Below are 14,988 nucleotides of genomic sequence, written 5' to 3' on the forward strand. Positions count from 1 at the left end.
AGCATCTCTCCCACCTGCGATTCCCAGCAACTGGTATTCAGAGACATATTATCATTATTACTATTATTAATAGTTAGATTTGTAGAACAGTGCAATTGATGCAACTAAAGTTCACATTGGTTGACTCCATGTAATATCACCCTTTAAATGCAATTATCTCAGTCGAGAGTCCAGCATTCTTAACAGTTTCACTACACTAAATGATGATGTTTTCTGAATATAGCAGTCAAATATACCTTTGTGTCTTAACAATACATCATGTTGAGGTCATGTTTTTTTTCAAGCTGCCGCTTAGCAGCATGACAGGGGTTGGACTGAATCGTTACAGGCATCGCCACAGAAATTCACAAACATTTTTTAAAAGACACAGGCTCAAAGCTTTTAACCCTTTTTGCTTTTAGCATCATGTTGAGCCAGATCATTATATAGAGAAAAAACACAACTCTTCTGAAAGAAAAGAAAAGAACAAAAACAGGGAAACAGACCTTCCCTCAAGCAAAAGCAATCTTCCCAATCTTATCCGCTAGGCAACAGAAATCTCACCTCCCCCTCTTCTGACAATCCCAACCCTGAAAATATTCCCCCAGCAACAAGAATGCCCCAATCCTAGAAAAACACGACTAGGCAAGCTTTTATGCCCAGTTAGCCAAGACTTAGTACTTTTAAACAAACGAAGAAACCAGTCTTCTTTTTTAAACCAAAAAGCTGAACATGTTCGAATTTTATCCAAACAGCACGAAAAATAAATCCATCAAGCACAGCTGCCTTAACCCATGGAATGGAGATAAAATCCCCTTGTGAAATTGAAATACAGTGCACAATGCATAAACTTGCATGCAATATAAACAGAGTGGAAACTAGAATGGCCTTTAACATAAACTCTGCTTCCTGGCCAAGTCCACCCTCAAAACAACAGAGAGGGGCAGAGCAAAGCATCCTTCTTCCATCCCCCAAATGTAACAAGCTATCTAGATGCCCTGAGGAGTTCAGGCTTTTTGTTTTACACAGTTCAAACACACACACACACACACACACTCCAATCTATTCAGTTGCATCCAAGTTCCATTTTAAACACACCTATATATGCAGCTCTTTACAAAGTTCTAGTAAACAGGCCCTGAGATCTCAAGGGTAATGTCCTCAACTCTTACAGCACTATTGTTGTTGTTTAGACGTTTAGTCGTGTCCGACTCTTTGTGACCCCATGGACCAGAGCACCCCATGGACTACAGCGCGCCAGGCACTCCTGTCTTCCACTGCCTCCCGCAGTTTGGTCAGACTCGTGTTGGTAGCTTCGAGAACACTGTCCAACCATCTCTGCCGTCCCCTTCTCCTTGTGCCCTATACCCTCACTACAGAACTATACCCCACTCCTAACACTACCAAAAGCATTATTTGAATTCTTTTTTTTATCCCCAACCATGTGCATCACATGGAAACATGCTGTCTGATAATACTAGGACCCAGGGCTTTCCAATTAAGCTGGTTATCAAGATTCAGGACATACAACATGAAGTACTTCTTCACAGTGCATCTGAAGAAGTGTGCATGCACACGAAAGCTCATACCTATGACAAACTTAGTTGGTTTCTAAGGTGCTACTGGAAGGATTTTTTTATTTTGTTTTGACTACTTCTTCACAGTGTGCATAGTTCTGTGAAAACAGAATGCTGGACTAGATTGGGTCTTGGGTCTGATCCATCCAGGCTCCTAAGTTCTTGAGACTTACTCATTCCCCCTTTTATATCACAAATGGTTAACTCCACCCACCCTCATCCGTGTCCCGTAGACTGAATTGCTATTAATAGTCCTTCCATAACTCACTGCCCAAGTTCTCAAAGTGATTATCCCCACCACTGGGTGTCAAGACCAGAGATGCTGCAACAGCCCCACAATCTACAACCCTCTCTTATTTCTTTAGAGGCTTTAGCATGGTGCTGTCCTGACCTACCAGAACTCTTGAATCATATGACTGCAATGCAAACAGCTGACCAACCTCCTAATGTAGTCAAAGTCAACTTTAGGACACCTGACACCACAATGATTCTTTATTCTCTAATGCTGTCATCCACACCCAGTTCCTCTTTTCCCCGCCACCACAAAGTCACCAAACTTTGCTACTGCATCCCATATCCCTAAGGAGCTTGCCTCGGTATCCTGCTAGTCTATTTGGCACTGTACATATGCACTCAGATGAACAGCAGCTGTCCAAGGTCTTTTGCATGCCTCCTGGCCAATTACCTGCAAGGAAACTTCTGAGGCCTTGTACATGCAATGAAGGTGCTTTACAATGGGGCTACAACCCCTGTTTAGCATCCACTGCACAGATTTTTGTGGCTCGGTCTGTGTGATCCCACGTGACCCTACCCTAAAACAGAAGCAGCTTTCCAATCTCACAGCACTCACAGCAAATCAAGCATCCATACAGCTATTTTGATCAGGACCTTAGTCCTCTTATACCAGAATCCTACCTTCCATTCTCCCTGCTCTCTGCAGTGCAGATCATTCCTATTTAACCCAGCCTGTTTCCAACTTCCTACGACAGCTAGCATCCACCAGAAATTGCACTTAGCCCCATATCTAACCAAGGCAGGCCATCTGCCCCCCTTACAAGCAACCTGACCCCCCAAGACATTCACCAAACAGACCAAATCGCCATAGCTCACCACCACAGCCTTCTGACACTTTTGATGCTAACATGTCTCCCTATCATATTCTGCCACTACCACTACAGTTCTCGACGCAGCTATTTTCTCCACCTCTTCAGCACCTCACAACTGCTTGTTGCCTGTACTGAGTTCTCTCGCTGTTACAACCATCCCAATTACACACCGCCCTCCGTCAACTCTGCTGCAAAGCATATGGCACTGCTGCAAAGCCCCGTGCCCCCTTCACTGTGCCAACGGCCCCTTACTTTTAGGTAGCCTGCATGGCACTAACCCACCCGACACTCAACACACCCCAAAAACTCAGTACTGTGTGTCAAAAGCACCCTTAGGCCTCACTAACTCCATGCCCCAGGGCAACCTGCTACTGCAATCTGAATCCAACCTCCAAAACGCCTAGTGTATGTTGTCCCACAGGCACAGCTACCTACCTTCCACCAGTACCCCTTTGGTCCACAGTAATATATCTAGCAACCACTGCTCATGTTCACGAGTTGCACTGTACACTGCCCCTCCCCCTAAAAAAAAGCCTCAATCCATGGAAAGAGACCCAACCACATGCCTGCCTTCTGCAACTCCCTGCCCTATGCCACAAGCAACTATGCAGCCCAAGCAGACACACAAGAAGCACCTTTGCAACCCTCCTTTCCTGTTCCCCCAAGATCCCACCAACCCACCCACCCCGCAAAAAAAAGAAAGCCTATGTGGCTTTGCCCTCCGGCCTGCAACACCAAGCATCCCTTCCACCTGCATCCCGATTCATAGGCTCTTGCAGCCTGCCTGACAGCCAGTTGCGCCCCCCCCAATCACACCTCTCTCCATGCTGCCCCCTCCACACCCACACCCCCACAGAGCCAACCCTACCATGCCCCGCATCCTGAATCCAGTTGCAGAGGCAACCTCTGCAGCCCCTGCTGCGGGAGTGTGCCACCCCCCACCCCCCAAATGCAACACATTTATAACACAGACATGCAGACACATACACACCCTCCCAAAATCCAAATCACAATCCCTCCCTCCCCCCCTCACGGGGCCTTCAACGACCCTCTCCTCCACCCCCTTCCACGCTAAACCTCTATAAAGCACGGGCCACCCCCCTCATTCGCTCCCCTTTCCCTCCCCACACATCATTACGCACCCCCACTCTTTTTGCAACCAAGGCTGTCTTTCTCTCTGCATCCCCCACCTCAATTCAGAGCCCCCCCTCCCTCAATTCAGCCTGCCCCCCCCCAACGCCTGTGAGGGGGTAGCACCTCTCCTCCTTCCTCCCCCGCCCTACCCCCCCCCCGTTTTCGCACGGCCGGCCCCTCCAACTCCACCCCCCCTTCCTCTTCCTCACCTTCCTCGGCGGGGGCTGCATGGCGGAGGCGGCGGCGCTGCCGCTCTCGGCCTCCACATCAATCCCTTCCCCGCCCCAAACGGCGGCGGCGGCGGCGGCTCTGCTGAGGGGAGCTGGAGGGGGAGGGGAGCAGGCAACGGTCGGCTCCGAGGAGGCGGAGGAGAGGCGACGGAGGAGGAGGAGGAGGAAGAAGAAGAAGAGGCGAAGCCGGCCCAGCTCGGTCCCCGGCGCGTCTCGCTCTCTCTGCGGCAGAGGCAGAAAGCGAGAGAGGGAGAGAGGGAGCTGCGGGGTGGGCGTGGCCAGGGCGGAGAGAGGGAGAGAGCGGTGGGCGTGGCTACGGCACGGGGTGGGTGGGAGAAAGAAAAGGGGGCGCGGCTTTCGGCCCTCCGGTTTCCGCGCCGCCGTCGCCGCCGCCTTTCAGGGCCGAAGGGAAGGAGCCGAGCGTCTGTGCCTCTCGGGCGAGAGGGGGGGGAGGAGCTTGGCGCGCGAAAGAGAAAGGCAGAAAGACCTCGCGTCGGGGGCGCGCGCGGGAGACGCACGAGAAGGCGAGGTTATAAAAGGCGGCGCCGGCGCCGGGGTTTTTTTCACTGGCACTGCAGCCCAGCTAACGGAGTGCGCCCGCCCGCGCGCCTCCCTCCCGTGTGGGCCTGAGGGGAGCGAGTAATGGGTGGCTGCGGGTTGGGTGTGTGGTGGGGAGGAAAAGAGAGATTTGTTGGGGAAGAAAAGGCGAGGAGCGGGATACGGATTCCTGCAGCGTCGTGAGGAGATGAGAGTACTGTGAGGGGAGGAAAGCGGCAGGAGGAGGAGGCGACCTGACAGGCGGACATTGAGGCGCGCGCGCCCGCCCGCCCGCCCGCCCGCCTCACTGAGGGGAAGAAAAAAAGGATTTTTTGGGGGGGGGAGTGGCTTCTTCGCGCGTGTCGGTGTGACAGAGGCGGGGCCGGCTTTTAAGCGCCTCGCACGTGTGAAGGGGGACCCGCCGCGCTTCACATCCGTGACAACGGGCTCGTGGAAATAAAAAGAACGCGATTGCTTTCCGTCTCCGTTTCATTCTCTCGTTCCCAAAAGGGGGTGTCTTTCTAAGCCAGCCCCGCATCCCGCCGATTCAGACGACCACCTAAACTCGGGGAGAGAGAGGGGCGGGAGAAACGGGAGAGTCTTGAGGGGAGTGGTTTAAGCAGGGCGCTCGCGCTCTGATTTGACTGACAGGCGGGGGAGGGAGCCGCCTTCGCGCTGGAACGCGCGCGCCGGCGCTGCCCCGCCTCCCTATTGGCTGGCGCGTGCGAGCGTGCTTAAATAGGGAGAGCCGGCTTAGCTGCTGCTGCCCCCTAACGGAAAGACGCCGAGAATGCAGCGAGTCGTGGAGGCGCAAGCGAGATACATTTGCAGATCCTATCTACTGTATACACGTCACGTCACGTGTGGTCGGATTGGGGTCCCCGCTGCTGGAGCTTGCGTGCAATCGCCTGGGAATTCGGTCATCGGGTGCGTGGTTGCAGGGTAGTAAGCCTCGATGCATTCATGGCAAGCAATCGATCACATCACGGTGCACAGACACCTATTTGAATGGCAGTGTCCACCAACTTTTGGGGGGCAGCCCTCTCAAATATTTTAGGGGGGGTGTCCGCAAGGATCTTGGCCCCTAGGAGCTGGCTCCTATACGGGGGACTTAACCATTCCACTTCTTCTTGTTGTTCCTGACCCCATGGACCAGAGCACGTCAGGCACTCCTGTCTTCCACTGCCTCCCGCAGTTTGGTCAGACTCATGATGGTAGCTTCCAGAACACTGTTCAACCATCTCGTCCTCTGTCGTCCCCTTCTCCTTCTTTCCCAACATCAGGGTCTTTTCCAGGGAATCTTCTCATGAGGTGGCCAAAGTATTGGAGCCTCAGCTTCAGGATCTGTCCAGGGCTGATTTCCTTAAGAATGGATAGGTAATCCAGTTCTTGCAAAGTACTAATCATAAGTGGCTATTCCAACCTTAATGGTATCCAGGTGGCACTGTGGTCTAAACCACTGAGCCTCTTGGGCTTCCCGATCGGAAGGTCGGCGGTTTGAATCCCCGCCATGGGGTGAGCTCCCATTGCTCGGTCCCAACTCCTGCCAACCTAGCAGTTCGAAAACATGTCAAAGTGCAAGTAGATAAATAGGTACTGCTCCGGCGGGAAGATAAACGGTGTTTCTGTGTGCTGCTCTGGTTTCGCCAGAAGCGGTTTAAAAATGTGCTGGACACATGACCCAAAAAAACTGTCTGCGGACAAACGTTGGCTCCCTCGGCCAGTAAAGCAAGATGAGCGCTGCACACTCAAAGTTGTTCGTGACTGGACTTAACTGTCAGGGGTCCTTTACCTTTTATTCTAAGGTTGTCAGATTTTTTTCAATGAATCCGGGGAGACAATAAATAAATTTTTAAAAAGAGCGAGAGAGGGGAATAAGGTTATTTAAAAAATAAAGAAGTAATATCTTCTCTTCTGTGGTCTTCTCTGTTGCGCGGTGTTCCTCTGGGTGCCGACCTTTCTTGGGGTGCTAGCCATGCTTCCCCTCTCCCTCCTTGCACTGTGATTCCCTACAGGCTTACTCGGGAGTAAGCGTTAGCAGAAACCCCCTGCTGCTGCCCTGCCTGCCTGTCTGGGCATCTCCTGCTCAGGAATGGTCTGGCGGCTGCCCATCCACGGCGTGGCATGCCCAGTCAGTGGGTCCTGGCCAGAGCCAGCAACGAGCAAGCGGGAGGAGGCGTGCTTGGGCCGGATCAGCTCATCTCCTCACCTCTTGTCCGCAATGGCCAAAGACGAGCTGGCCAACAGGCTGAGCTGCCACTTGCAAGTTGAGTAGCACAATGGTGAAGCCGAGCAGCAGCCACAGCTGCCCAGGCACCACCCGGAGGCCGAGCTGCCGGTCTTGGACAGTGGCGTCGATGGCGAGCTGAGCACCAAGTCACAGCGGCACACCGAGCTCAACGACCCAGCACAGCTCTTGCCCAGTGGTGGCGCCCAGCACCACATCTCCACCCCCTACACTGAGTCCCCCGCCACTGTCTTGTGCACAACACATCATATGGGGACTTCCAGCAAGGCAAAATGGCAAGCGCCACGGCAGTGGGCAGCTCCTGAAGCCAGCCAGAGCCAGTTGTGCTACCAGGCTGGCTCCAGGCTGCTGAGGCTGCCGCTGCCGCTGCCACATTTCCCGGGGACATTATATGAAATCTGGGGACATTCTGGGGATGGAATTTGCTGGGGACAAATTTGCAAATCCTGGGACTGTCCCCGGGAAACGGGGACATCTGGTAACCCTATTTTATTCCAACCTTGCCTAACAAAACCAGATCTTTTATCATCTTGGTCTCTTTGCCAGCCTCCCCACTAGGGGGCATATGTTGCCAAGGTTATTTCTTTGGTTTCGTAGTCATAATTCCTAGCTGTCAGAATTTCCCACCGTGTCTTCCCCCCCCTCTTTACAGCAAAACAAAAACAAGTGTATTTGTGTATTTCTGCCCGTCATTGCCCACAGTGGCTTGTAGACTTCTGTTTGGCAGCCTTTTAGAGAATCTTTTGTTGATCACCAGCTAATGATAAAATACAATAAGAAGCATTGAGTTCTCAGTTGCCTGCTGGCAAAGCTGTGAAGAGCAACTCCATAAGATAATGGACTCAACAGATCAATTGATGGTTTTGTACACAAGCCCTTAAAGCAAACCCTGGCTGGATAGGGCAACTTGTTCCTTAGGAGTGGGAAGATGGATAAAGAACATGCTGTTTCCTCCAAAAAGCTGCTACAGTCCAGTGGAAAATGGCGGAGGCGAAAATGGACCTGGTTTCAGGTCTCATCTCTGCTGCTTGAGGTCCAGTGCCCTCCTCTTTTATCTGCAAAATGGGAATGTGATGAAGAAGTAGAATTACAACTCTGATTAAATTAACACACCACACATAAAACAACTTTGGAACAGTAATCCTTGAACAAAAAGTTAGAGGCCTCCTCTAAACTTTGTTGTTGTTGTTTAGTCGTGTCCGACTCTTCGTGGACCAGAGCACGCCAGGCACTCCTGTCTTGCACTGCCTCCTGCAGTTTGGTCAGACTCATGTTCGTAGCTTCGAGAACACTGTCCAACCATCTCGTCCTCTGTCGTCCCCTTCTCCTTGTGCCCTCAATCTTTCCCAACATCAGGGTATTTTCCAGGGAGTCTTCTCTTCTCATGAGGTGGCCAAAGTATTGGAGCCTCAGCTTCACGATCTGTCCTTCCAGTGAGCACTCAGGGCTGATTTCCTTAAGAATGGATAGGTTTGATCTTCTTGCAGTCCATGGGACTCTCAAGAGTCTCCTCCAGCACCACAATTCAAAAGCATCAATTCTTCGGCGATCAGCCTTCTTTATGGTCCAGCTCTCACTTCCATACATCACTACTGGGAAAACCATAGCTTTAACTATACGGACCTTTGTAGGCAAGGTGATGTCTCTGCTTTTTAAGATGCTGTCTAGGTTTGTCATTGCTTTTCTCCCAAGAAGCAGGCGTCTTTTAATTTCGTGACTGCTGTCACCATCTGCAGTGATCAAGGAGCCCAAGAAAGTAAAATCTCTCACAGCCTCCATTTCTTCCCCTTCTATTTGCCAGGAGGTGATGGGACCAGTGGCCATGATCTTGGTATTTTTGATGTTGAGGTTTTTTTGATGTTGCGCTCTCCTCTTTCACCCTCATTAAAAGGTTCTTTAATTCCTCCTCACTTTCTGCCATCAAGGTTGTGTCATCTGCATATCTGAGGTTGTTGATATTTCTAAACTAGTAGTTATTTTTCTTTGCCGTGATTCTCCCTGCGCAGTAGGCTACATTCCAGCTCTGCAAAGGCAGGGATTTCTACCAGGGCCACTCTGCAACGTTTTGGCACTGTAGGCAAAACTTCCTGAGGCCCCTGACTCATTCCTGTGCCTGCCGTTGCACCCGCCTTGCCGCCAGCCCCATCACCACAGCTGTACCCTCGCCTCCAGCTGCACCCACCAGGCTGCCATGGCACAGCAACACTGTCGGCACAGTTTTGTATGCAAAATGGTCGTATTTTCAGTCACTTCCAGTGTGACAAGCGAACCTCTTACCGTACTTAGTGAAGCTTCCAGAAGGAGGGGCAGACTTTGCTCCCCTCACCTGGCTGGAGCAGAAGAACGGGTCAGAAGCTAGACTGGTTGGATGTCGTCTGGAGTTGAGAAGACACTGGAGCTGAGCCCCTCTAGATGAGTGGGGATTTTTTTTTTTGCAGGGGGAGAGTCTGCAACATGTCACCCGTTGCATGAATGGTGGATTTCTACTGGTCAGTCCACGCACCATTCCTCTTTATTAGTTCTGCGATCCACCCCCAGTGTTTTTTTCTATTTGGAGGGGCACTCTTACGCTAGAACAAAACAGAAACCGTGTGTGTGTGTGTGTGTGTGTGTGTGTAAACGGCGTAGGGAACTGGGTATGTTTAGCCTGGAGAAGAGAAGGTTAAGTGGGTGATATGATAGCCATGTTCAAATATATAAAAGAATGTCATATAGACGAGGGTGAAAGGTTGTTTTCTGCTGCTCCAGAGAAGCGGACACGGAGCAATGGATTCAAACTACAAGAAAGAAGATTCCACCTAAAAATTAGGAAGAACTTCCTGACAGTAAGAGCTGTTCGACAGTGGGATTTGCTGCCAAGAAGTGTGGTAGAGTCTCCTTCTTTGGAGGTCTTTAAGCAGAGGCTTGACAGACATATGTCAAGAATGCTTTGATGGTGTTTCCTGCTTGGCAGGGGGTTGGACTGGATGGCCTTTGTGGTCTCTTCCAACTCTATGATTCTAAACCAGGGCAGTTGTGTTTTGAGAAGTTGCAGGATTCAGCAGGAAGCTATAGGATGTGCAATGGTCAGGAGCCTGTCCGCCCTGAGATGTTTGCAGATGTGGCGTTGAAAGCGGGATCACATATAACCGGCTCCTGGACCATCAGGAGTGTAAATCCTCATGAATGCACAATAAAAGGGGTATCTGGCGGGACCCAGAGTCTCTTTAAATCAGGCACCCCCAAACTGCAGCCCTCCAGATGTTTTGGCCTACAACTCCCATGATCCCTAGCTAACAGGACCAGTGGTTGGGAAAGATGGGAATTGTAGTCCAAAACATCTGGAGGGACGAAGTTTGGGGGGTGCCTGCTTTAAATCATCATTTTTGAAAGATTTTACTGTTTCAAATTGCTGACTTGATCTAAGGCAGCTTCCTGTGCTCCTAGAATGGGCTCAAATAGAGGAGGACTCGCATTGGGGGAGGTGCGCCCTCGACAGCTTCAAGAAAAATGCAGAGAGCAAAACCAACCCCCGTCTATGGCATTTACTGACTTGACTAAGGCCTTCGACGCTGTAAATCGTAATGCCCTGTGGACTGTCCTGGAAATTAGCTGCCCAGATAAATTTGTGAACATCATTCGGCTCCTCCATGATAATATGACAGCAACAATCACAGATAAGAATGGCTCTCAAAGTGAACCATTCACAGTGGGATCGGGTGTTAAACAGGGTTGTGCTATTGCCCCAACTCTATTCGTTATTTTCATTTGGGAAACACTTATTTCATTCATTATTTTCAATTGGGAAACACTTGGCTGCGAGCGCTGCAATTGGAGAACGGCGTTTAACAAAGGTGTCATGGGCTTTGAAGACGCTCAAACTCAAGACGCAAGGGAGAAACGCGCTAAGAGGAAGGCACGCTTGGCAAATCCACACCGTGATCAACTCCCACCCGGAAACCAATGTCCCCACTGTGGAAGGACGTGTGGATCCAGAATTGGCCTCCACTTACGGACTCATTGTTAAAACCGTGTTTATGGAAGATAATCTTACTTGGCTACGAGTGATCACCAAAGAAGAAGGAAGAAGAAGCACAAAAATATGCCCCTTTGAACCCCTTGGAGCAAAGGTGCGATGATGACGATGATGACGATGATTTGAGTATTCTGCCGAAACCATGGTTTGCTGTTTTGTACAAGCTACTCCACATCCCCCCCACAAGCTCTTTCCTTCTTGTTTTGGTTCTCGCCACACGAGGGAGAACTGCTCCCACAAACCAAAGGCCAGGAAGGTAGATTTCAGAAGTTTAAAATGAAATCGTATTTAAGGAGCACTGATTGGTAAAGTGTCGAACATTACGGATTGAACACCGCTGCAAACTTAGGCAGCTGTTCAACAGGCAAGCATCCATCAGGTGAAATCATAGCTGCCCGTTCATATCCATGGCAGGACAATCTGCACCTTTGGGATGGCTTCCCGTCACACGATCCCTATCCGGTGTTGTTGTTTTTTAAGTAAAGGGAGAGACCATCATGTCAGCTGGACGCAGAAAGACTGAAGTGGTCGCATAGCCATTCTGCCGCATTCCTCAGCGCTGTGGTTTGGGTTGTTGCTCCCATTTTACATAGAGGAAACTGAGGCTGAGAAGAAGAAAAACCTGGCTGCGGTTCCTGAAAAAGGTATGTTTCAGGGTTCTTGGGTACAATCTGGGCAACCTTCCCAGGCTGATGAACCCCCAACCCTAACACTCCATAGACCATAATTGCAGAAACCGCATTTGCCGGCATGCGATGGAATCTCCCCCGAAAATAGTACAGTGGTACCTCTGGTTAAGAACTTAATTCGTTCTGGAGGTCCATTCTTAACCTGAAACTGTTCTTAACCTGAGGTACCACTTTAGCTAATGGGGCCTCCTGCTGCTGCCGTGCCGCCAGAGCACGATTTCTGTTCTCATCCTGAAGCAAAGTTCTTAACCCGAGGTACTTTTTCTGGGTTAGCAGAGTCTGTAACCTGAAGCGTTTGTAACCTGAAGCATTTGTAACAGCCTGGAAAGCCCCTCTTTGTTCTTTATTATTATTTCAAGCCTGCCTGGGTGCAACAATTCCGTTCATGCGTCCTGCTAGCTTGGCTGTTAACTCTGACTCATAATATTTATGTTCCTTGGGTGTTGGTAGTGGGATTAGTCTCCATGGGAAACATCTGGCAGGTGCCAGGCCTAGATCTCTTATGGGTTTTTAAATGTTTGGCTTGGGAGAGATAGACCCGCAGACGGAAAACGAAAACGGAATCCTAGATCAAGTAGACTTATCTCCTTGGTTCACCTCCTTGGTTCTCTGGGAGCCAGTGTGGTGTAGTGGTTAAGAGCGGTAGTCTCGTAATCTGGGGAACTGGGTTCGCGTCTCGGCTCCTCCACATGCAGCTGCTGGGTGACCTTGGGCTAGTCACACTTCTCTGAAGTCTCTCAGCCCCACTCACCTCACAGAGTGTTTGTTGTGGGGGAGGAAGGGAAAGGAGAATGTTAGCCGCTTTGAGACTCCTTCGAGTAGTGATAAAGCGGGATATCAAATCCAAACTCCCCTTCTTCTCTCTGACTTTGACATCCTGCCTTTGAAGGCTCCCTGGCATTTGCATGGCCACTCTTGAGGGTTGAAAGAGAAAGTTTGCATTTAAAAGGCGAACCTACCAAATCAACACTTTCTCAAACAAAATGAGAACAGGCAGGTAGCTGTCCTGCGAAATCTGCATTTTTCAGAAATTCAGTTCCCCACCCAAGGCAGGTAGCTTTCTTGTGAAATTTGCATTTTTCAGAAATTCAGTTCCCCAATGCATATGCTAAAGTAAAGTGTGCATAAAAGGTAAAGGTAAAGGACCCCTGACAGTTAAGTCCAGTCACAAACGACTCTGGGGTTGTGGCGCTCATCTTGCTTTACAAGCCGAGGGAGCCGGCGTTTGTCCGCAGACAGTTTTTCCGGGTCATATGGCCAGCATGACTAAGCTGCTTCTGGCGCAACGGAACACTGAAACCAGAGCAGCGCATGGAAACGCCGTTTACCTTCCCGCCGGAAGGAAGGCAATACCTATTTACTTGCACTTTTGGGCGTGCTTTCCAACTGCTAGGTGGGCAGGAGCTGGGACCGAGCAATGGGAGCTCACCCCGTCGCGGGGATTTGAACCGCCGATCTTCTGACTGGCAAGCCCAAGATGCTCAGTGGTTTAGACCACAGTGCCACCCGCGTCCCCCCAAAAAAGTGTGCATAGAAATTGTCAGAGGGTCGTCGTGGCTACTCTAGAGTAACTCCGCCTGAGTCCAGTTTGTCTTCAAAAATGTTTATTGTGCTTCTGTATTTATTTACAGTGTAGAGACAGCTTAAAACATGACCTCTCATCCCGAATCAGAATCCGGCAATGGCGTACGTCTGTTCCTATGCCAGCAAAGTAGTCTGGGCACCCCGAAACGCCACCCCCTTGACCTGCATTGCGGCGTGCTCCTTAATTCTTGCGCCGGAAGGAGTGATGCCCTTTCAGCTTCCTCCCTAAGCGGTCAGTGCCCTGGCTCTGCAACATCCCTGAGCATCTGCCTGCATCCCTCTGCCCTCGAGCTTTCCCATTGTTCTTCCCTCTGATTTCTCTGCTCCTCCGAGGCTCTCTCTCCCCCCCCCCCTCTGGCTGCTTCAGAACCACTGGTGCTCTCTGTACTTGACGAGGTGGACGTCAGGATGATGGGGGCTGGCTCCCTGTAGGGAATCACCCTTACAGAAATGCATACCTTAGTGAAAATATCATGCAAAAATGCAATATATGTGGGGAAATTGCATTGAAAAAATACGTTATCTTGAAGAAAATCTGCACTAAGTTGCTGACAAATCTTCATGAAAATTTGTCAGTGAGAATGTGAGAGATTGATTGTTGACAACCTCTCTGTCTCTCTCTTCTGGTCCTTCCAGACCAGAATACCTCACAGAACTACAGTTCCCAGCACCCTTAACAAACTACAGCTCCCAGGCTTCTTTAGGGGACTTGTGTGCTTTAAATGTTTGGTGTGTTCCTAATAGTTTAAATATGGTTGTGTACACCAGCCCCACCATCCATGGAGGTTACGGCTGTCAATCACTTCTGAGCCAGGATGGCTCTGCTCTGGCTCCACAGTCCGAGGCAGCAATGCTTCTCAATACTGTACCAGTTGCTGGAAACTGCAGGAGGGGAGAGGGCTCTGGGGCTCAGATCCTGCTTGCAGGCTCTTCTTACAGGAACTGCCAGTGGGCAATGAGTGTGCTTCCCAAAGGCATCTGGCTGGCCACTGTGACGACAGGACGATGGACCAGGTGGGCTATTCTGACATTATTAAAAGACCTGCAGAAGAAGGCTGAAATACTTCTTTGGCAGCTGTGAGATTTGAGCCACCTTCCACCCTGATCTCTGCTCAGGGTCGTACCCAGGATCAAAACTGGGGGGAGGGGGGCAAGAGAGGGGAAGAGAGAGGGAAGGAAGGATTTTGGACTGCTTCCCCCCCCCCCAAACGTTCCTGTCGCTGGCTGCAGCCGCGGAGGGGGCGGAAACAGCCCGATTTCCACAAAACCAGTCAGTAAAATCACAAAATGGTCAGTAAAATACGGTAAAAAAAATTTGCTTCGGGGGGCAGCTGCCCCCTGCCCCTCACTAGGTACGCCCATGTCTCTGCTCGCTCTGAATCTCTGAGCCGCTCCATCACAACGACCCTCTCGGTTTTCAGATTACGCCAGCAATAAAATTGCTTGCATAATAAGGCACCCTGGCCAGGATGCAGAGGACTGTGAAATTTGTTCCGAGGGCCCAAAGATCGCAAGGAACTTGTTCGTCTTGCATCTACCTTTCCCCATGCGAGATGGCGTACTCTTGCTCTCTGAAAGCTCACAGATGAAAATATACTGGCATGCTCCTATTGTCTGTGAGCTCGGAGACTGAGGGTCACCACCAACTGTCACCACGTTCTTCTTACCCGTTCCTACAGGCTCTTTCTTGCTGCGTAATGATGCATCTGTTTGGTGTGAGACACCCTGCCTTGATTTAAGAGCCGAGAGGGTGTTGCTGCTTCCAGTTAAAAATACACTAGACGGTGTAATCGCCATGCAATATGTTTTCAGCACGCAGTTCACAATATGTCATGGGTGGCTGCGGTGCGTGAAGTGGCAGGCTGTGGCGTGCAATTATGGCAGCTGTG

At 50.5% G+C, this 14,988-nt stretch overlaps 1 protein-coding gene across 2 annotated transcripts in view; it reads right to left on the reverse strand.

The window, feature by feature from the left end:
• Window positions 1-4,310, reverse strand: part of FCHSD2 (FCH and double SH3 domains 2) — a 136,707-nt gene extending 132,397 nt beyond the window's left edge. The window contains exon 1 of one of the 2 annotated variants that reach the window (XM_035116187.3): window positions 4,006-4,310. In XM_035116187.3, coding sequence (XP_034972078.1) covers window positions 4,006-4,026 — 21 coding nt within the window. In that variant the 5' untranslated portion in view covers window positions 4,027-4,310. The remainder of the gene's footprint in view (window positions 1-4,005) is intronic. The other variant, XM_035116186.3, reaches the window with a different exon arrangement.
• Between the last annotated feature and the right edge of the window lie 10,678 nt (window positions 4,311-14,988).

Source organism: Zootoca vivipara, chromosome 4 (assembly GCF_965207765.1).
Source record: "Zootoca vivipara chromosome 4, rZooViv2.hap1.1, whole genome shotgun sequence".
NCBI classification, from domain to species: Eukaryota; Metazoa; Chordata; class Lepidosauria; order Squamata; family Lacertidae; genus Zootoca; species Zootoca vivipara.